This window comes from Mya arenaria, chromosome 7 (assembly GCF_026914265.1).
Source record: "Mya arenaria isolate MELC-2E11 chromosome 7, ASM2691426v1".
NCBI classification, from domain to species: domain Eukaryota; kingdom Metazoa; phylum Mollusca; class Bivalvia; order Myida; family Myidae; genus Mya; species Mya arenaria.
The window spans coordinates 31,450,543-31,472,759 of record NC_069128.1 but is presented as its reverse complement, the minus strand read 5'-3'; the positions used below and the strand labels follow the sequence as shown (position 1 = coordinate 31,472,759).

General features: G+C 34.2%; 1 protein-coding gene across 1 annotated transcript; it reads right to left on the bottom strand.

Annotated features, from left to right (window-relative positions):
- Positions 1-2,171: 2,171 nt before the first annotated feature.
- LOC128239963 (uncharacterized) lies at positions 2,172-21,577 on the bottom strand. Its single transcript, XM_052956429.1, has 8 exons — positions 21,503-21,577; positions 13,738-13,851; positions 11,095-11,253; positions 9,681-9,817; positions 7,710-7,910; positions 4,912-5,075; positions 2,662-2,802; positions 2,172-2,513 (listed from the first exon to the last, which is right to left on the bottom strand). Exons 1-8 carry the CDS (start codon positions 21,575-21,577, stop codon positions 2,398-2,400), a joined length of 1,107 nt encoding a protein of 368 aa, XP_052812389.1. The 3' UTR covers positions 2,172-2,397.
- Positions 21,578-22,217: the final 640 nt, after the last annotated feature.

Below are 22,217 nucleotides of genomic sequence, written 5' to 3'. Positions count from 1 at the left end.
ATGCGTTTACAACAAGAGCACCGCGAACGGATACCAGCACTCCTCCGGAGTTTCTTCTAAATCGATCAAGGGCCTTAGTTAAATCGTATTTTATTGTATATAATATACACACGTAACTTGTTTTGACAAACAATATTATTATACACTTGGATTGGGCCACAAGTTATGACAACATAAGGAAATGGCCCTCCACGAAATTTGCCAGACTATCGTTAAGGTGTGGGTTTTAGCTAAAAGTTTTACAGTTTTCCAATACTTCTTAAGGTATAACCCCCCCCCCCCCACACACACACACACACCCAATGAAAACCTCCACTTGAAACTCTTCAATTTTAATGCTTTAGCCTATGTTGTTAAGCACAGGACTAAAAATCTTCAATGCAGTGGTTCGAATTCAGCCAGAACCACACATATTTTTTTATTTTTTTTCTTCTTTGTTTTCATTAGCTAACATTTATTTACAAAAGTTAATATTGTATGTTCATTAAAAAGTAATTAAATACATTTTACACATATATATTAGCTTCTGTGAAATGATACACATTAAGAAATTATCAAGCTGATCATAGTTTGAAATGGTGCCCATTAGGGGTGTGGTACCTTAAGATCTATTGTGCTTAAATCATATTAAGATGTTCCAAAGCTGCAATAAAACGTTTCCACGGCACTATATTTTCATATTAATAATATTAACTTTATTCGTTAAATGATTATATGTTTGCCAATCAGATTGTTTACCCGAATGTCTTGCCTTTGATTTATGTCTATTACGTTGGCGACGTGTACGTCGGTTATCTGTGTATCTGGTTTAAAATTTAAAAATTTGAATGATATACATTTTGCACAAAGCTCGGTAAGCTTATGTAAAAAGATTAAACACGAGTTCTCAATATTTTCGTTTTTTAAACATTACCAATCCGTAATTCTGATTAATTCGTTCAAATGATCATAATTCGCTCTATTATATCTCCGTATTTTCTTCTTAAAAGGCAACAAGTTTAGTTGGGTGATTTTTGTTAATATCCGAAATTGTCTTAAAGACACCTGAATCAAGAATACATATATTGTTTGTAATGCCGATTGAGCACGTGCGGTGACTCTGATCGGTTTGTAAATAAGGTTTGCCATGTTATTTAACGATAAACTATAGCGAAGTGACTAAGGCGAGGGAGCGAAGGTGTTGAAGGTGAAAGAGTAAAGGGACAAAGAAACAAAGGGACGAAGGCAAAGGAGTGAAGGCACGAAAGCGGAAGGATGTTATTTATGTACTTTCACCTTCGTGTCTTCGCGTCTTCACCTTCGTTCATGCGCTCCTTTACTGTCGTTTTTCGCGTCTTCGCTTCTTCATGTGACGACGAAGGCACGATTGCCCTAGCGGAACATCATACAATAACTTCGACACTGACGAAGCGGAACTGACTAAAATCAGAGTTATATCAACGATTTCAATCTCTCATTATATCCGAGGGTAATTCACTGAACATATGTCGTTTTACCATTATAATGCTCAACCAAATACGCAACTAAACAAGGGTTACACGTTAAGTGAGCATAGGGCGGTATATTTTACATTCGAGACTTCGAAGTTGGTGGCGAAACTGTAGAAATTAATGTGTTTTTGTCCATATTTTTACCTGTGAATTATAAGTAATATTACTTATATATTTCCCATAAATGGTGTCCTCCTATCGGCTTTACTTTATGTAGGCTTCTCTCGTTCTTAAAGGTTACTTAAGGGAAACTGGATCTGCTGTTTACAAACTTGGAAACGCACAATTTGACTCACTAATTATATTTACCATGTACGCACTGAATAACTAAAGTTATGCTCAAGTAATTTTATTTTCAAAATATAATTAAGAACGACAATGTTAACTGCGTATGGTGATTTGGATAGTGTTGAAACAATGATTTTCCAAAATTCAGACCTCTTTAACCTAATGTGTTAATTTGTACCTGTCTGTTGCTGATTTTTATGTTTTGTTTTTCTCAAATAAATGAATAAAATGTCCAAATTGGAACAAGTTTCGAAAAAAACAGTTTAAATATGAATGTATTGGGAAATGGGACTTTACACATGTGTTTAATATGAATGTATTGGGAAATGGGACTTTACACATGTGTTTAATGTGAATGTATAGGGAAATGGGGCTTTACAAATGTATTTAATGTAAATGTATTAATAAGTGGGGCTTTAAATTCTTAGTTTAAATTGTTTTCATTTTAAAAGCCTCAAATGAAATATGCATAATATGATAAAATAGGACATAGAAATTGTATTAATTACATATGGCTGCATCCGTGCAAATATGGGCATCTTAATGGACAAATGTTGCATAGTAAAAGGAAACTTAATTGTTTTTTATTAATACCAACATACAAAAGAGACAGACGAAATTAACTTTGTGAGGGGAAATCCTCCAAGTTTTTCCACCCAAATATTTGATCAGTCGAGCTTCGTTTTCCTTTTAAGGTATCGTTGATTCTGCCATCGTAGACTCCGAACACACCACCTGGAAAGCAAGACGACCAGTGCATATGAGAGACAGAAATATCAGGACTATTTGGAGTCAGACGAAAAGTATTTGTTATATGTATTGCCTTTACAAAACGTTTTTACTGTTTTAGTAAACTGTATTAGAAATAGGGCTGGCAACCTACCAGTGTGTAAAAAAAGTATTCTGTTTCCTTTGAACATGTCTTGGTTGTTATTCAGTTCCCGCTGCAGTCCTATTGCCGCTTTCCCCGTGTACACCGGATCTAGCATAATTCCCGTACTGCTTGCTACCGACACAATATAGTCTGTAAAGCGGGAAAAACAGCATAATTATCACATTGATATAAGCCTAAGAATGATGTCGAGTAGATAAAAAGAGTATCAAAGAATACAGCTGAGAGTAAAGGTGACACCCGGGTCATTGTATATCGACTCAATATAAAAAAACGACTTCCCGGTATCATTTGACTTGGTGCTGAGGAGTCGTAATATTATGACCCGCGTCTCTATTTCTTAAGAATAACAATCGTAGTAGTAGTGAAAGTAGCAGTAGCAGCAACAGCAGTAGCAGTGAATATTTTGTCGTAGCAGCAGCAGCAGCAGTTGCAGTAGCAGTAGCAGCAGCAGCAGCAGCAGTAGCAGTAGCAGTAGCAGTAGCAGTAGCAGAAGCAGCAGTAGTAGTAGTAGTAGTAGTAGTAGTAGTAGTAGTAGTAGTAGTAGTAGTAGTAGTAGTAGTAGTAGTAGTAGTAGTAGTAGTAGTAGTAGTAGCAACATCGTAAGCATCATAATCATTATCTGTAATAGTTGTAGAAGTATCAAGAGCAATAGCTGCAGCAGTACCAGCTGAACTACTAAGACTTGTTGACCTAATATATTTATATAAACTACAATCTCACTATTAAAGAGACACGATTGTTTTCATTATTTTATATTAATGTTTGCATTTTGTCTGTGCTAATTACAATCGAGGAGTTTTCAAATTCTGTATTCATAACGTTTACGTAGATCGATTCTGACAAATGCACCAAAAACACCATCTAAGTTAAGAGCGCTATTTTGAACATCTATAGAAAAATAGAGTGGTCTTACTTGGCTTGCATACGCTCTGGTTTCTGTAGATCGGCAAAATTGAACTGTAACACAGTTTTGGGAGTCAATAATTTATAGAAATGGGGTCATTTTTTCTAAAGAATAATGACCGGGAAACATGTTTTGTTTTATTCCATTCACCATTTTAGCTGGGGTAAGTGAAATCTTTTGGAAAAAATGAAGACTGTTTTCTTGAGAGTGCATTTTGAAATTATTTTAAACAAAATCGTTCATACGTGCAAAAACATTGTTATTACAAGTGCATGAATCAATAAAGGTAACATGTCCATGCATACATGCAATATAAAAGATTGCGTGTTTCGATACGTGCCTAAACAAAGGTAGGTTTGTCCATGCATGCATTAACAAGATTGAGTGTGTCGATATGTGCATATGTCCATGTACCTGATGGACAAAGGTTTGTCTATGAGGGCATCGACAAAGGTACGTTTGTCCATGCTTGTATCTGCAAGTGTAGGTTCTCACATGTGTGCAAGCATTAACAAAGATAGAATTTTCCATGCATACATGAACAAAGGTTTGTCTATGCGTACATCACACAAAAGTGTTCAAAAACAAAAGAAATAGGTTTGGCCATTGTTTTTTTACATCGTTTCAATATAAATGAAACATTTAAGGTATTTCGCCGCTTCTGAGCACCTCAACGTTGATAAAAATGGCATTCAACAATGCTTATTCCTTTGGGAGAAGGTTGAATTTGTAGATTATATTTCCTTTAAATGAATGCTGTATACATATTGTATAACGTTCTTTTTTTAATCTCTAAATTAAATTGGAACACATCGAAACAAAATGACCGAGGTTTTCCAAGTACCTTTCTGAACTCCTCGGCCATTTTCCATCGAAAACTACGCTGACACCTACATTTTGGACGTAATATTTCAAAAATTGTGGGTAAAATACCCACTAGCGAGCCCCTAAACTCTCCAAGTTCTTTTTATGTCAATATCGGAGAAAATAAGTAATAATATACGCTAACATTGCACCATTTCGTACTAGAAATTGTTAAAATGTTCTGTGGGGAGTACCCACAAACTCCCAACCAACATTTAAAACTATTTCAATTTCAGTTCTGATGATGGGACGAATGTCAAAAGATTGCCCCTTAGTTACGCCACTTCTAACGTCAATTCCTGGATCCGTCCTAGCATACCTGCGCTTTCTTTAAAGGACTGGGTGCACAAACACTGTCGAATAAACGTGTAAAATATATATGAAATGGTTTTCGAGAAATGCGTTTACCAATGAAGATCATTTGTCAAATTTAAATTTAATTGTTGAAAGATATATGAGCTCGTCAATACCGAGTTCCTCCTGTGTAGAGATATCGTAGCCCCGCCCCTTGTGTCCGTCAATGATGTCAAGAATATCTTCGGCACGCACGTTCAGTCCCAGTGTGTCCAGTATCTTCTGGCAGTTCGGGTAGTGGAAATGGTAGGTGTCATCACACATTGACATCCCGTGGATCCTGATATAAACTGATGTTTGTGATAACTGTTTGAGTATTAGCGTTTAAGATGATAGTTAGACGATATGAAATACAATCTTATTGATTAAGGGGAGGAGCGAGCGCAACAAGCGAGCCATTTTCTTAACCAATAGTTACTAAATATATGTTTACTGACAGGCAAACGTATTTAAAATATAATTCAACCTATATTTTCCGCCAATGAAACGACTCATCGGCCTGTATTCAGCGGGATTTTCAAGCTCAGCCCACTCAACGTTCTTTTAAGAGTTACTATATATTGGAATGAACTGTTCCTTTAAAAGTTTTGCATTGCTTCGTTTACATTCATTCCGAAGATAATTATGTGTGCCCTTGAAATTAAAGAATTTCTGTTTTAAGTGTCACTCGTATTAATTTTGTAATTAATACATTCACGTGTATAGAAAACATACGTTTTGAGTGATAGGCCTTTACCTACTTACTAAATAATGCATTTATGGAAAATATTAATTAATGATAACCGTATTTAATAGCTGAAAACGCAGATATATTAAATGAATGGTGGGTCCTAAAAGATTTACTGTAATCAACTACCGAATCATAAGGTAGAAATACCGTGTTTTCTGCACCTTTCTGTCAATTTAAACACGATATCCTTCATATTAAGTACCATTGTTTTCGATATTTATCAACCTTTTCTGTAAATGAAAACAATGGTTTTAATTGTGGTACATCCTATTTGAGAGTATGAGTTCTTCTTGAAATAATACCCTTGTTTCGTGATAAACACGCGCGACTGATTTTAAATCTAAATTAAAAACTGAATTTACAGTAGCTGGTAAAATAAAAGTATTCGCTGATTGGTATTATCAGATACATGCTTAACGTTATCAACAATAAGGCGATGATCAAACGTTTTGTATCAGTCAAGTCGAGCATTGCATGATTTTTTTTTAAACAAACTCATTGTAACAGAAAGAATCATATGGAAGAATGTTCAAGCAAAACTTTCAAAACAGGTTCAAAATCGCTGAAACCCATGAAACCAAAGCTGAAATTTATTTGGTATAAAAAAAACGCCCAAATTATTTCTTGGCGCAAAACCGTGTTTATGCTGTATCGTGGCGGATCAGTGGCCTAGTGGTTACATACTTTATTGTTAATCAATGGGTCGCAGATACGATTCTCTGCCGCATCAATAAAAATACTAATTCTCTTCCGGGGGTACGTTAAATGGGGTTCCCACGTGGCAGTGTTATACACTGGTGCAAGTTAACGAACAAGGGTAGCTCTAACCAGAGTTACATTCTATCTGTTCACTATACTAAAAGAATATGTAATCTTACCGGAGTACTAGCCGAATGGGAATTGCCCGAGTGTGAGTGAAATATATCCCCCACCCCAAACATGTTTCATTCCTATGTACCAAACGTGGGATGTTTAAATATTGACGCCTGTTTCAATATGTTAAACTGTCTATGTAGTAAACCGTTTCGATATCAGGATGTTATATGATTCTTGAAAACACGGCAATAATAGTTAAGGTTGTAGATTCAACATCAGTTTATACTTTGAAGTACTGTTTCCTTTATTGTTGTTATTTAGTTTACCGTGATTTTAATTCATGCACTGCTCCACTCTCCTCTTATAAACTTAACGTTTGATCATCGCATGTTGGTGATTAAACGTTTTGGCAATCGATTATCATGTAATTTAAATTACAAATTAGCGCTTGCCATTACTTCTCAGTGTATTGCTGTACTGTTGTTTCACGTTTTAATGTAAATCAAATATAAAACAAACAAAAAACAAGAAATTATTCGCGCATGTTTATAAAAAAACGAGAGCATAATTTAAACAAAATAAAACACTTTTAATAGATCTAATGTATTTTGTTGTCAATGGCTCGATTGAAGTCACAAAATATATTCTGAATGAATGTAGTAAGCGATGTATAACACGCTAAATCAGCGTGTTTCAAAAGAGAAGACACTATAACGGACTGGACTTTCCAAACTTGGCAACGATTAAACAGATTATAAGTAAGCTGAACCTAAAAAGCCGGCTAAACGTTGATTTTAAACGATTAATATAGTATATTTAACAGGCCGGGCAGGCGTTTCATTGGCTGAAATGTATATAGTAGGTTATATCTTAAAACTAGTGTGTCTCCGACTTTGCCCGTGCCTTTTTATTTACTTAGATACCGAGGTCCATGCTTTTATGAAAGGCATACTATCTTTACAGTCCAAAAACGACCCACAAACATGGATTTCCGAGGAAAATCAATATTGTTTTCGTTAAAAACAACCAGAACATGTTTTAATACATCTTGTTTAACTACAGGGATATGTGATATTATTAAAAAAAATAAAAATGAACATGGCTGTACCACACTCGAGTCCAAAAGCTTTATAATGTTTGCTTATATTCACGTGCCAAACAAACTCACTGAAATGACATTGTATTTTACCGAAAATTCGCCCACTGTAGAAAAAGGTAATTATTGAAAAATACATATAAAAATTAATTCCCGATTAACAACAACGTACCCCCGCTGGAAGAATTGCAATTTCAATATTTCAAATAAATTGCTTATTTTCAGTTTTATAAGTTATCCTACTCCTATATATTTAAATTCAAAAGTCATACCTAAGTTTGGAGCCAGTTAAGAAGTTGCCAATGGCGAGCCCAAAAGCAGTCATTCCACTTGCGATCGCAACCATGACGTCATCAAACTGTTCGAGGGCCCCCTGCATCACAAGCTCATCGAACAAGTGAATATAACCCCAGAAGTCAATGATATTAGCACTGATCAACGGGATTATATAACACCGTTCGCCGGTCTCCGAACTGTAATTGTTGAAAACCAGTTGCATGTTGGCGTGCAGAATTAGAAAATAGCTAGAAAATACATGCTAAATAGATGATAAAAAACATAACATTGAAATTATACAAGGGCCATTACAAAAATGGGTAGAATTTCTCAATAATTAAGTTTTGTCGTTGTCTAATGATATTTGGTAATAATATAAATAAAGGTAATCTTTTCAAGATGCTGAAATAAAAATTGCCTTAATAAATTAACTTTTTCGGTAGTTTGATAAGGGTTTTAAAGCTGCACTCTCACAGATTGAATGTTTTGACAACTTTTTTATTTTTTGTCTTTGAACGAGCCAATTTTTTCGAAACTCCATGAAAACCAGTTATATAAGACTGCTGACAAAAAATTAGATCGCAGGTTTTTATATTTAAGTTCAAAAATTGATGTTTTATGCATTTTTCTTAAACCGTTAGTAACGGTTTAAGCCATAAAACATTAATTTTCGAACGGAAATATGAAAATCTACGACCTGATGTTTTTGTCAGCAATCTTATATCATTGGTTTGCAGATATTTACGCAAAAATGTGCTCTTTCCAAGACAAAAAATAAAAAAAGGTGTAAAAATGGTATATCTGTGAGAGTGCAGCTTTAACATTGAAAGACTTACACGGAGCACACGGTATTAAATAGTATCTACGTATGTAAATGTTTTAGTGATTAATCATATTAACAAGAGTATAATGTCATTAAACTCTGTGACTGAATGTACAGATGTATTATTTGTAAAATATCGAAAAACAACAAATCTGAACCAATCATTTTTAGAATCAAACATTTATTACTGGAGAGAGTGATAGAATTTGATGGCGTAAAAAATGTGTTCGGCGCAACAATTTTTACTCTCTTTTTGTAAACTTATTATTACTATTTAAAAGTACTTAAATTACAGATCTGTGCATCAATACCACTTATATGTGTTTAATGTTAAAGATTAAAGCTTGCATAGAAATTTAATGGGCTTTTTACATCAACAAAACGAAAAACTCAAATATGAACTAGCGACTTTCTCTCAGCACATATTAATAGTAAAAACACCATTTTATTTAAAATGAGCAATGTGTTCACAAAACAGGATTTTAAATGAGAAAATTGCTAAATATAAACAGTAAGTGCACGTCTAAGAAAATACATTTTAATCTCAATATGTAACGCATTGTTCTTTAAAAGATTCACCAAGAAAGTACTAATGGAATGTGTGTTTGTTTATATACAGATAGATTACAAAGATGGCGTCGACATATACATAGGTGGCCATTTTAATTGTGTGTTCATGTATGGCGTTATGTATAAGGTAAAATACTGTCGGAGACCATTCTTTTTTCAGTGCTTTTTAAGATATATGTAACCAATTTTAAAAAAGATGCAATAAATTGAGAGTTTAAAATTATCTTGTCATAGATGAATTTTCTGTTAACATTATGGGACCGTTCGATTTGTCCGTAAAACATTTTGCCGAAAAAATTGAAAGATATAATTATATCATAGAATGTATCAACACTATAATGCACCCCATACTGCTGCGTTATTTCATAGTAGTTCGACATGAATGTTGAACAACACACTATAATATGAAGTGGACATTAGGAAGTACACTTAGTGTTTCCGTAGCTGCTTTATTTGAAACAAGCACACCAGGATGTTCTTATCATATCACATAATTTTAAATCAGTTTTAACCATAAAAGCAAAAACAACTTTAAGTGTGGACATAAAAAACCCATTCTAAGACATGAACCAACCTTATTTGTTTCGCAAGTTTGTCCATGCGCGGTTTCAGACATGCCAGATACGGTGACTTCTTTGGGGCAAGGTAGAACTTGGCGGAACACAGTCTGTCAATGAGTAAATTACCCTCGCAACCTATCGTGTATGGGTCCTAAAATTAAATACGTCACATGTAAAAAAGAGAATGTTAAAGTTTGCAAATTAGCTCACTTCGTAAACGCTCACTAATACATAGATCGTTTTTCTCCAGCCACTGTACCTGCCATTTTAAATGTGCACATAGTACACATAACGCCCAACCAGTCAGCAAAATGTCTGTTCAGCTATATCGAATAGATATCGTTCATATTACGGAAATATATCAGAAGTGATGTCGGACTTGCATTGTTTTGCCCATCTTATACAAGTAGAACTAAAACGGTATCTATGATAAAAACACTAAATGCTTAAGAATTACACTTATGTAATTGAACTTACATGGCGCGGTAATTGGGTAAAATCTTACATCAGACTGTGAGTATTAAGTCGGCATTATAAGTATTTCTTTGTTTCTCGAGTACTTTACTTAAATGTTGTTTTTGAGCCTAGAGATGTTTCCAAAAGAAATCCGTGGTTATGTTGAAGTTTTAGGCTTGTATATACATACAGGAATTTTAGTATTACCCATGTATAGCTGATAATTGTTTGTTCCAGTGTAAGATCGCAATATATTTCACCAAGTGAGGACCAAAAGCTTTATTTCACAAGTGGCATAGACACGAGTGAAATACTTACTTTTGGTGTTCACGAGGTGAACTATTTTGCAATCTAACTATGAACAGACATTTTTTATATGCCTAAAAAAAATAAAAATTGGCGTAAAATTGTTTGTTTGTTTTTGTTTTTGTTTTTTTCAGCAAAGCGCGCCAAATTGTATGCTAACGTAACGTCATTCCGGAAATGACATTGTTGAAATTGTACTCCAGCCCCAGCGCGCTTAATTATGGTTTGGACGTGAGGACGGGCTAAAATTTGAAAACATTGATTTTTTTTATATTTACACTGTTTCAAACAGTGAAATATTAAATTTATTCTACTGATAAATTTCTATAAACCACCAGAAAGCATAATATTATAAATAACAGTCATCGGATCATTCTAACATTTGGACCATAAGCCGATATCTATCCGATATGACATTGCTGAGTGTTCCACAAGTACACGTGCGCGTACACGCAGCGTCTTACAACCTCTCTATTATTAAACAATTAAACACCGCATTCACACAGGCATTAAGTTATTGTTATGCGAGACAGCCGTATGTTTTCACACGGCTACATCTACATCTTTCTCTCTATGCCATGCAGTCAGTCATATATGTATATAGATCCTCATAAATTGAAACCGTGTCAAGTCGAAATTCATATAATTGCATCGAAAATGAAAGACCTCAACATCTGTGCGAAAAAATAGATGAGGTTGAAGTCCAAGTTCCCGTGCGCACGTGGCAACAACACGACAATGGTTGGAATGCAGGCTGCCGTACGTTACAACGTGCTTGCACCCCTGAGCCAGACAGTCTGCCATCTGAAACTCCAACTTGCGAACCTGAAACAGATAATTCGATATTCCATTTTATTTTTCCATTCGAACTGTTTACTAGTCTGAAATTGTTGTTCACACATTGCAAACAACTATTCTGGGTGAGTACCCAAATCGGAACAGTACCTATATATGGAACACCCATTATAAGTGTTTTTCCGATTAAGATCAGTTTACTTAAGAACATGATTCTCCGGTAAGTATTTAAAATACCGCTATCATTTAAAGTTGTTCATATTCAAATGTCAAAACATGGCATACGGGGGAAAGACTTTATCCTTGTCACAATCACAGCATACTGCTACAGCCTGTATTTTACTGAAATCATCAAACTTTACTGACAAAAATGCACAGAAAAAAACAATAACATAAATTATTAATTTACTTAAACAAAACATGGAGCAATAATTCTAAAAGAATACATAAAAATAAATAACGAACTAAAACTGTTCCATATTTAGGTACTCCGAGGACGAAAATGGCAGTCCTTGATTTTGCGGTTAATAATGTACTTTTCATGCAGATTGGTAGTATCTTGAAAAATACCATTTATATCAACCAATTGGTCTTGAATCCTAGTATGCTGATGGAAATTTATGTAGTTGTGGTGCAAGTCTAACTAAAATATTTCAAAAATAGTGCCGAAAGTGTTCCGATTTAGGTATTCACCCAGTTCAGATATTTGAAGAACTTCTTGTGCGCGTGTCCATGTACGTACATATATCATTAAACATTACTATTGGGTTTTAAAGTCTAATAACAAATCGGTCTAAACACGTATACCTTATGTTTAATGGCACTTTAGTAGAACGGGATTTCTATAAATAAATCATGTTGCATTTCAATTTCCCTCAAATGGTACAGAAACACGGGGATACGGTAACTTTAATGTTATTGAAATAGTCCAGCTTAAGTTTAAAAAGTACATTCTTAAAACTTACATCGTTTATGGAGAAACTTGAATCACACTTATATCGACATTCTTTTATCTTTATAATTGTATACACGTTTATGTAGTAATAATTAAATAAGGAGAAGAAGAAGGTGAAGAGAAATGAGAAGAAGAAGAAGAAGAAGAAGAAGAAGAAGAAGAAGAAGAAGAAGAAGAAGAAGAAGAAGAAGAAGAAGAAGAAGAAGAAGAAGAAGAAGAAGAAGGAGGAGGAGGAGGACGAGGAGGAGGAAAAGGGGGAGGATGGTGACGACGACAGCGACGACGACGATACTACTACTTCTACAACTACTACTACTATTACTACTACTACTACTACTTCTACTACTACTTCTAATAATAATAATAATAATAATAATAATAATAATAATAATAATAATAATAATAATAACAATAGTAACAATTATAACAATAATGATTAAATATCATGGTGGACTAATGGATACCTGGGACAGTCAACAGTTTGTTATTGCTAAATGACTTAAACTTATTTAAAATCACCATTTGGCTATAAAACTATTTTCATTCGAGTTCAATGACATGACTATATCCGGACATAATGCTTAAAACAAGAAACCACAGGCAACAACCGATAGAAACATGAATTTGGAAAAGAACATCATTCAATGAAAGAAAATGGCAAATATGTTGACAAGTTTTTATTTGAATGCCTTTTTTAACAATGAGCAAAAGCAGTCTATTAAATTATATGTTTACAGATGTCCAAATATTAAATAACTGGAGAAATAGCAGATGTTATTACTGGACAAAATCGTTATTATAATACTTTTTCTTGTTAAATGTGTGATACATGATGTATATTGTTCTAGTATTTATAAATGTAAAATTCTGAGTAAATGCAATTAATTTTGTCCAACTCTTCATTTATAATTATTTTTCGGAAACTACTTTCCTAATAAGTGACTCTCCAATTGTATTAAAACAAAACAAAAACGTCTAACGATGGTGTAAAACTGTTTTATATCACTTTTACATATTTTGTATATCAATTATATGTTTTAAAGATGGTTAAATGTTAACATCATGTATTTTTGCTATATTTCATCTAAGCCTCTAAATTATATATCTTATTATTTATTTGTACATTATACATTATATGAACACGTGCAATTCAAAGCAAAATAGAACATTAAAGATACACTCTTACTCCCAAATAAAATTACCACAATTAATCCAAATGATTTGATATACCAAAAACGATGAATATATGTCGACAACAATGGTTCTTATGAAGAATACCGAGTTTAATTTGAAAGAAAGGTGCAGAAAACATGTAATATCTACCTTATGAGACTAAAGTCGATCACAATAAATATTTTAGCATTCACCAATCATTTAATATTGTTTTGCGTTTTCAGCTATTAAATACATGGTTACGATCTTGTTATAAGTATCTAATATTTTCCATAAATGCATTATTTAGTTAGTAGTTAAAGGTGTATCACTCAAAATGTATGTTTATTATACATGTGTATGTATTTATTTTGAATAAGAGTGTCACTTTAAATAAACGAATATACCTTGCTGCCCAAGAGGGTGCTGCCAGTCATGTCGTCCCTCTTAATGGAAACGTGGAAACCATTTGGGATTCCCGGGAGACGCCATTCGTGGATTGGAGTTGGTACGTTTGCTAGCTATTGGAATGACAATTTATTTTTGACGCTTTAATTAGGCATTTGGTAAAAATTTATTTTGAGTAAAAAGCCAATTACTTGTGAAAAAAATACATCATTCTTATTGATTAAGATATTACAAGGGACTTGTTGTACGACCATCAAACGGAACTTGACAACAACAAAATGCTTTACTGTCAGATAACGTTGAACACAATTATACACGCATCATTTAAATCCAACAACACCTTCAGAATAATTTCCACAAAAGATTGAAATGAAATCCATACACAATCATTTAACCAAATCAAGATTTTAGCAACATCCTAGCACTGGTGTAATGGTGAAACTTTTATAAAGACTTGATAACATTTAAAAAAAACTTTAATTCTACCAATGAGGCAAAAAAAAAAATAATTGTTTGTTTAGGGTAACCTTCCCAAAATTTCTAGGTAGGGTAGGTAGGGATTTTTTGGATTTTTTTTCAAAATCTGTCGTAAGTTCAGAGTGTTTTCTTGCACATGGCAGCCTTTCCTACATTACTGTATTTGCCTGCCTTTTTTATCATATAAACAATACTTCTGATTAAAATCTGCATTTATCCGCCCTTCGTTACTCTCTATTCGCTAACGAATATTTGTTTTGCTCAGAAACGGAAAAAAAAATAGTTAGGGTCGGCGCATTTTTATAGGTAGGGTCGGGTTACCCGAAACGGACATATTTTTTTAGGCCTGATCAGCAAAGTATGCCCTTACCAAATAAGAAAGTTCCAGAACACAAGAATCTCACCAATTCTTAAAATTATAGACATTAAGTACATATAAAACTATTGAACATTATGAAAAATTCTAGACAAATAAATGCAGAAATATATCATAAGGCAAACAAAGTTTCTTTTAATGAACCTAGGTCGCCATGCCATTGGAACTAGAAATATGTAAATGTAATAATACGTGTGACTCTTGTAATGGATATATGTAAATGTAATAATACATGTGACACTTGTTATGGATATATGTATATGTAATAATACTCGGACACTTGTTATGGATATATGTTAATGTAATAATACATGTGACACTTGTGATGGATATATGTTAATGTAAAAATACATGTGACACTTGAGATGGATTTATGTAAATGTAATAATACATGCGACACTTGAGATGGATTTATGTAAATGTAATAATACATGTGACACTTGAGATGGATATATGTAAATGTAATAATACGTGTGACACTTGAGATGGATTTATTTAAATGTAATAATACATGTGACACTTGTGATGGATATATGTAAATGCAATAAAACGTGTGACACTTGTGATGGATATATGTAGCTGTAATAATACATGTGACATTTGTGATGGATATATGTAAATGTAATAATACATTTGACACGTGTGGGGAATATATGTAAATATAATAATACATGGATATATATAGATACATAGATATATATTTATATGCAAATTTGTGTGAATTGTTCAAACGTGAGACATTTACAGCAAATATTTAATATTTGAGCATCATATTGAACTGTCTCAAAAAGTAAAGAATTCCAGCAGCTACTACTTATTCTACTTAAAATTCACTTGCTTAGTACATTTTACCGTCCCCCTAATTCACCCCCTCTTGTCCTATCTTTCATCGAAAACTCCATTTTTCAACTTTGATATGAAGAAACATCCCTCTAGCTTGGAAGTAGAAAGCATATTACAGCGATTCGGGATGACTCAAATGATATCGGATTTCACTAACTTCACTGAACATTCCAGTTTTCTAATTGATATGTTCCTTGTCTCTAATCCATTACTCGTTACTATGTCTGGCGTTGGTGAACCCTTTTTAGATCAAAATATGCGCTACCATTGTCCTATATACTGTTGTTTCCAATTCTCTAAACCTAGCCATTCGACTTTTAAAAGGAGAATATGGCAATATGCTCAAGGCAACTTCGATCTGTTAAGAGGAAATGTTTCTGAATTCAACTGGGACTCTTGTTTTGATACCTGTATTGATACTTATGTTGACAATTTTACAACTAGCCTTCTAGAACTTTGTAACGTTACTATACCTAATAAAACAATAACCGTTCGGAAATCTGATCCCGAATGGATGCACAACTCTATTAGGCTCAAGATACGCAAAGGGAAAAGAGCTTACGACAAAGCGAAACAGACTAATCTACACCAAGACTGGGCTAGCTACAATCGAATACGTAACGAAACAATTTCACTTATTAGAAAAGCACGATCTAATCACATTGAGAAACTAGCAAAGCGGCTTCGAACTGATAACTTGTCATTATCAAATTTCTGGAAAATTATTAAGCAATTTACGAGGTCTTCCGCATCCAACCAGAACATTCCTATTCTTAAACACAACGATCAATTTTATACTGAGCATTCTGACAAGGCCAATATTCTTAATACTTTTTCCAGTCGCAAACAATACTTGATGACTCTAACAAAGTTCTTCCAGAATATCGTCCCCATAATTACCAACACAACATAAGCTCTATTTTGATAACTGAATTGGAGGTTTTTTTCTATACTTAAATCTCTATCAACTGGGAAGGCGTCAGGTCCGGATCAATTAAATAATCGTGTCTTGAAAGAATTGGCAACTGAACTAGCAAAGCCTCTATGCACCCTTTTCAATTACTCCCTTCGCGTTTGCAAAGTTCCTAAAAAGTAGAAATTAGCTCATGTATGTGCTGTTCACAAGAAAAATGACCCACAGTAAGTTGGGAACTATCGCCATATCTCATTGTTAAGTTGTATAAGTAAAGTACTTGAGAAGGTCATTCACAAGCACATGTTCAACTTTTTCGTTGCCAACAATTGCATTTCTTTCTGGCAATCTGGTTTTGTTCCGAATGACTCAACCGTTAATCAGCTTTCGTACATATATCATACTCTCTGTCAAGCTATGGATAAAGGTAAAGAAATTCGTGCTGTGTTTTGCGATATTTCAAAGGCATTTGATAGAGTCTGACACAAAGGTCTTCTACACAAATTATCACAAAAAGGTATATCAGGATCTCGATTGGTTATCTGATTATTTGCATGGTCTACAGCAATGCGTAGTCCTGAATGGACACTACTCAGACACTCTTCCAATTCAAGCCGGTGTTCCCCAAGGTTCAATCCTTGGTCCGCTTCTTTTTGTAATATTCATAAATGACATTGTCGAAGATATACAATCTAACATCCGTCTCTTTGCAGACGACACCAGTCTATACGTACTAGTCGACGACCCTGTTTCCGCTGCGACTCAGTTAAACAGCGACCTTTCTAAAATTTCAGAATGGGCTGATCAGTGGTTGGTTTCATTCAATACAGGCAAAACAGAATCGCTTGTCATTTCTCGAAAGCATTCTAAAGCACAACATCCACATTGACAATGTTCGATACAACTATCTCTGAAGTTGACACACATACACATCTTGGAGTCGTTTTATCTAGCAATGGTCGTTGGCATGCACACCTCGATAAGATCAAAGCGAAGGCATGGAAACGTATCAATGTACTTCGTTCACTAAAATTCACACTTGATAGACGTTCTCTTGAAATAATGTACACGACCTTTGTTCGTCCAATTCTCGAATACGCTGATGCCGTCTGGGATAACCTAACACAAGCTGAAGAACACAATTTGGGACAAATCCAACTAGAGGCACTACGAATTATCTCGGGTAACACAAGTCTGGTCTCTCTAACAAAACTCTACGCAAAAACAGGTTTTCCTACGCTTAGCTCACGAAGACGCATGCATAAATTAACTCTTTTCTACAAAATGAAACACAACTTAACTCCTGCATACATAGCATCTTTAATACCAGAAGTAGAAACGGCACGATATCACACAAGAAACCCACTGGATATTCGTGTTCCACGATGCCGTACACAGTTTTATTCAAAGTCTTTTCTATCCTCTACTATTGCGTCCTGGAACGACCTCTCTCCTGAGATTCGCGACTCAGAAAGCGTATCAGTATTTAAATCAAAAGTCAGCGTTCTCTTTGGTAAAACTTCAATTCCATCCCATTTCTACAGTGGTGATCGCTTTTTCAATATTCAGCATGCCAGGTTAAGGACTCACTGTAGCAACTTGAAAGAGCATCTCTTCTCAAAAAACATTATCGATGACCCACTCTGTACATGTGGCGAAATTGAGACAACTGCACATTTCTTAATGTATTGTCCTAACTACGCCGAACAATGATCTGAAATAGTTGAAAACCTTCAAGCTTTTATTCTTATTTCTACTGACCGTCTCATGTACGGTGACTCCAGTCTTGACGAGCAGTCAAACGTGGCTATTTGCAACGAAGTGCATCGTTTTATTAAAGGAACTGATCGTTTCACCCCATATGTTACTTAATTACTACTGCGACTTGAATTTCCATCAAGGCCTACACCGATTCTTTGGGCTTGGCGACCTTACTACCTTACTTTCTATCTTCTTCTCACTTTCCCTTTTTACCTATTGTCTCAATATTCGACTACAATAACAATCAGAGCCCCATCATGTTACTTCAACTCGAAATACTTCAGCTGTTCACTACAGTACATTTGCAACGCGATCACATACATTTTGTATAATAAATATGTAATTTTGTAACATGATAATCTGACTTCAATTGCACTAGTAACCTTCTGTATCCGCAACTATCTTTGTCAATGGATTAGCTTCTTAAATTTTACTTATTATCTCTCCAACCAGATTTATACTGACATATATAGTTTCTCATATGTTAAACATATTTAATAATTCATCATTTCATTTTCTCTAACTATCGATACACCAATTGACACAGAATATAGTTATATACATGTTTTTTTTTCTGGAATTAATTAATTTATTTATTATATTGTTTACAGAAAATAGAAAAGGGGTTTCATACAAGCCTATGGCTTTCTCCTCAATTCTAAATATTTTTTGTGTATGTTGTAAATGTGTATTTGTTATAAAAAATAAATACTGTTTAAACCAAATTCACTTATTTTTGCAAATTAAAAGCGTCTATTTTGGCCGGTGTAACATGGGTCACTTTTCAACGGGGTCAAAATTTAATGTTACACCGGCAGCTGTTTTTTTTTTTTGAGAACACTGAATATAAAAAATAAAGTTGAATTAGAGATGAAACAGGTGCTCTTTTTGCATTGAACTTAACATTACTTGAAACTGTATTGGCACATTTATCCAGATTAATCTTCATTTAGCATAAAGTTAAGATAACTGTGGCCTTAATTGATGTTATATCATATGTACATTAAGGCATTTTGTGTAGGCGATACAATCTAACCATTGAAATCATTTAAAAAAATCATATAAATGAACTGTTTTCATAAGAAACGTTTCTAACGACTTTTAAGCTTATATGCATGTACAAGTAAATTCTTAATGATTAAGTCTTGTACTTCATATTTGCCTTTCTGCAATTTCATTGGCTTATAATGTAAGTTGTATTATAAATATAAATTGGAATACAACCTCCGTGTTCAGCCAATAAAATGGAAGATAATCAATCATTAAGTGCAGAGGGGTACATCACATATTTTTTGGGGTGGCTGGGGGTATTGATACCCCTATATATAGACAAGGGATCCAGCTGTCTAATCACAACCTTGGTATAAGGTCATTATGAACTTTCATAAAAGTCACAAACTTTAACCAATTTTTCCAGATGGTACACCCTGACACAGCTTAAACATTTGTCTCCACAGAACACATTTTCATTTCTTGCTATTATTAACCGTTTGTGCACAGCGAGCTCAGAAACTCGTCAATTTTTATCAAAAGTGTTTTTCCGACAAGATCGCGTTCACCGAAAATCGGTGATGTTCGCCTCTAACACACATATACGGGACGCGAACAAAGGGAAATGAATAATGCTATTTAAAATATTATCCAAATGTATCTTATAAACCTCAATGTTTAATCACTAGCAGGTCTGTGTATCCTGTAATGTCTTATTTATTGTTATATCCGAAACGTTCTCGCCGGTTTCGCCATTGTGTCAAATTCCAGTCACGTGATTTATTTCTTTATCATTGTCTGTTTCGGCTAATTTGAATGGCTATTGACTGGTTCTCGTCCTCACTCCAGGGAGCCAAGACTGAAAAGAGCGTTGTCCAATCAGTGATCAGCTTTCATCCCGGAATCCGGGGACGTCACATGACTAAAATGGAAGCTGAAGTAACGTTTGTTTCGGCTACAACAATAAATAAGACATTATTAATCAACTATTACATATTTGACGAGATACAGAAACAATTGTGGTACAAATACCAGACAATTGAAGACAATGTATGCCAGAACTTGCTCAATATCGACCAAACTCGGCCAATATCAACAAAACTCGACTAATATGAGTTTCCTCCGTTTTGATTGGCTACAAAACTCGCCTAATATAGGATTTGAGAAATGGGCCATTTTCAATGGCTGTCGAAACTCGCCTAATATGAGAAATATGCTGGATTTTTTTTTAAAGGTAGCCATTTTGTTTACCGTTTTCCGACTGTTTTAAAATGTTGTGCTTCGTATAAACCTATTTGGAATACTTGAACCTATTGAATGATTGAACCACTTTGTACAGTTTGATATTACAGTTGTATTTAACCCGTTGGTGGATTTTACGACTATTATGATTTTGTACATCGACAAAATGGACAACGAAGGTGAAACATATGACGTTTTGACATGCCCATGTGGGCCAAGAGTATGAATAAAACTTGAAACTTGAAAACTTGGCAAACGATTTACGAAATTAAGAAGCAAAGACATGCTTCCTTGCAATGTACAGTGTGCTTTATTCATAAGTACATGCAATGTCACTATATAAAGGATGCATGTCAAAATCAGCAAAGTCAAGTTTAGAAAAGCAGACACCCTGAATGAATAAGGGATAATTGCGACTTCAATGGGAACCAAAGGTAAGTAATAAGAATGTTTTAGACCGAAATGGTAATAGTTTATTAATAAAATACTTATTAATTAGGTGATTTCATATTGGCCCTTTCGGGCTCAGGCAAATACAGCTAACCTCGGACAAATATTTAGGCCAATATGAAATCACCTAATTAATAATATTATATTGCAAACGTTTCCTTTTCACTCCTAGAATGTTTAATTTAGTCACTCCTTGTATATTCTACCTGGTAAACTTTAATTAAAACGTGTCCGGCAATAATACTTCAAGCCCATAGAAGCATAGCGCCTTAGTTCATGTTACTATAAGTTCATATTACTATTATATATCGCTAGAGAAAGTCATTATCCTGTAGAAAATTTAGAGAAACTTATATATACGTTCTTTGTCCTCTAATTCACTTTCGGTCAGACTGTTGTATTTTTCATATATATCATGGGCACTTCCACATAGGTAGTGACCGATGTCCGTTGGTTGTCAAATTGCTTGGTATTAAAGGCTATTACAACAGTATTTATTTTTATTAACTGACGTGTTCAATAATTTTCTATTTGTATAACAAATGTGATTTATATTACATGTGTTTACCTCTGTAAAATACTGTTAACTGTGACATTTAAACTTTTAAAAGCGTTAAAGGTACTTTATTTGTAAAATGAGATACATGTGAAGCTCAGGTATACATTAGTATATCTTTGAAATGCTTTTTTTTAAATACGGGTAAAAAGTTACCTGAATTCTTTGTTTAGGTATATTTCCAAGCTGTTGTGCCCATACTGGCGCAATGTACTCACACAGGCGGTCCATTGAAAGCACACTCCTCAAAATGAATGCACAACAACTGAAGCAAATAAAAATGACTCAAACAATATATATATGTGAATGTTCGGCTATTTGTTACGGTGCTCTGTTAGGACCAGCGTGTATTCGCCCGTACGCGAAGGAGCGAAGACGCGAAGGGACGATGCCGAAGAAACGAATGCGAAGACACGAAATAACAAAGGCGAAGGAGCGAATGTAATTTCATGTTCGTACTTAACGCTGGCACTCACCTGGGCATCGTTGATGCCAAACTGTCTGACAAATGCACCGAGACAGATGAACAACATTCTGCAAGCTTGCTCAAGTTGACTATTTTAAGACTTTTATACTCTGACTGTGACAACGTACAAATATGTAAGTCTTTTTTTTCATTATTTTTTATCTTGTTGTGCAGGTATTATCTCATATTGTGTTCATTGTTAATGCTTTAGAGCTTGGGTGCTTAATACTTTGTTGAAGTAATCTGAGTAGATTTATACATATATACGAGAATAAGTGAAATCTGGCATACGAAGGTCAGTTGAGTCATAGAGAAACTAGACACCAGATACAACTGCAAAAAAAATAAAAAGAAAATTGTCAAAAACTGACAAAAAATTGTCATCGTTGAGAACAACGCGTTTGA

Bases quoted from the DNA above. Each gene is read 5' to 3' on its own strand.
- LOC128239963 (XM_052956429.1), bottom strand. From the start codon at position 21,577: ATGGACCGCCTGTGTGAGTACATTGCGCCAGTATGGGCACAACAGCTT. The intron at 13,852-21,502 runs GTAACTTTTTAC...TCATTCCAATAG, and splicing joins TACCTAAACAAAGAATTCAG to CTAGCAAACGTACCAACTCC. The intron at 7,911-9,680 runs GTTGGTTCATGT...CAACAATTACAG, and splicing joins AAACTTGCGAAACAAATAAG to TTCGGAGACCGGCGAACGGT.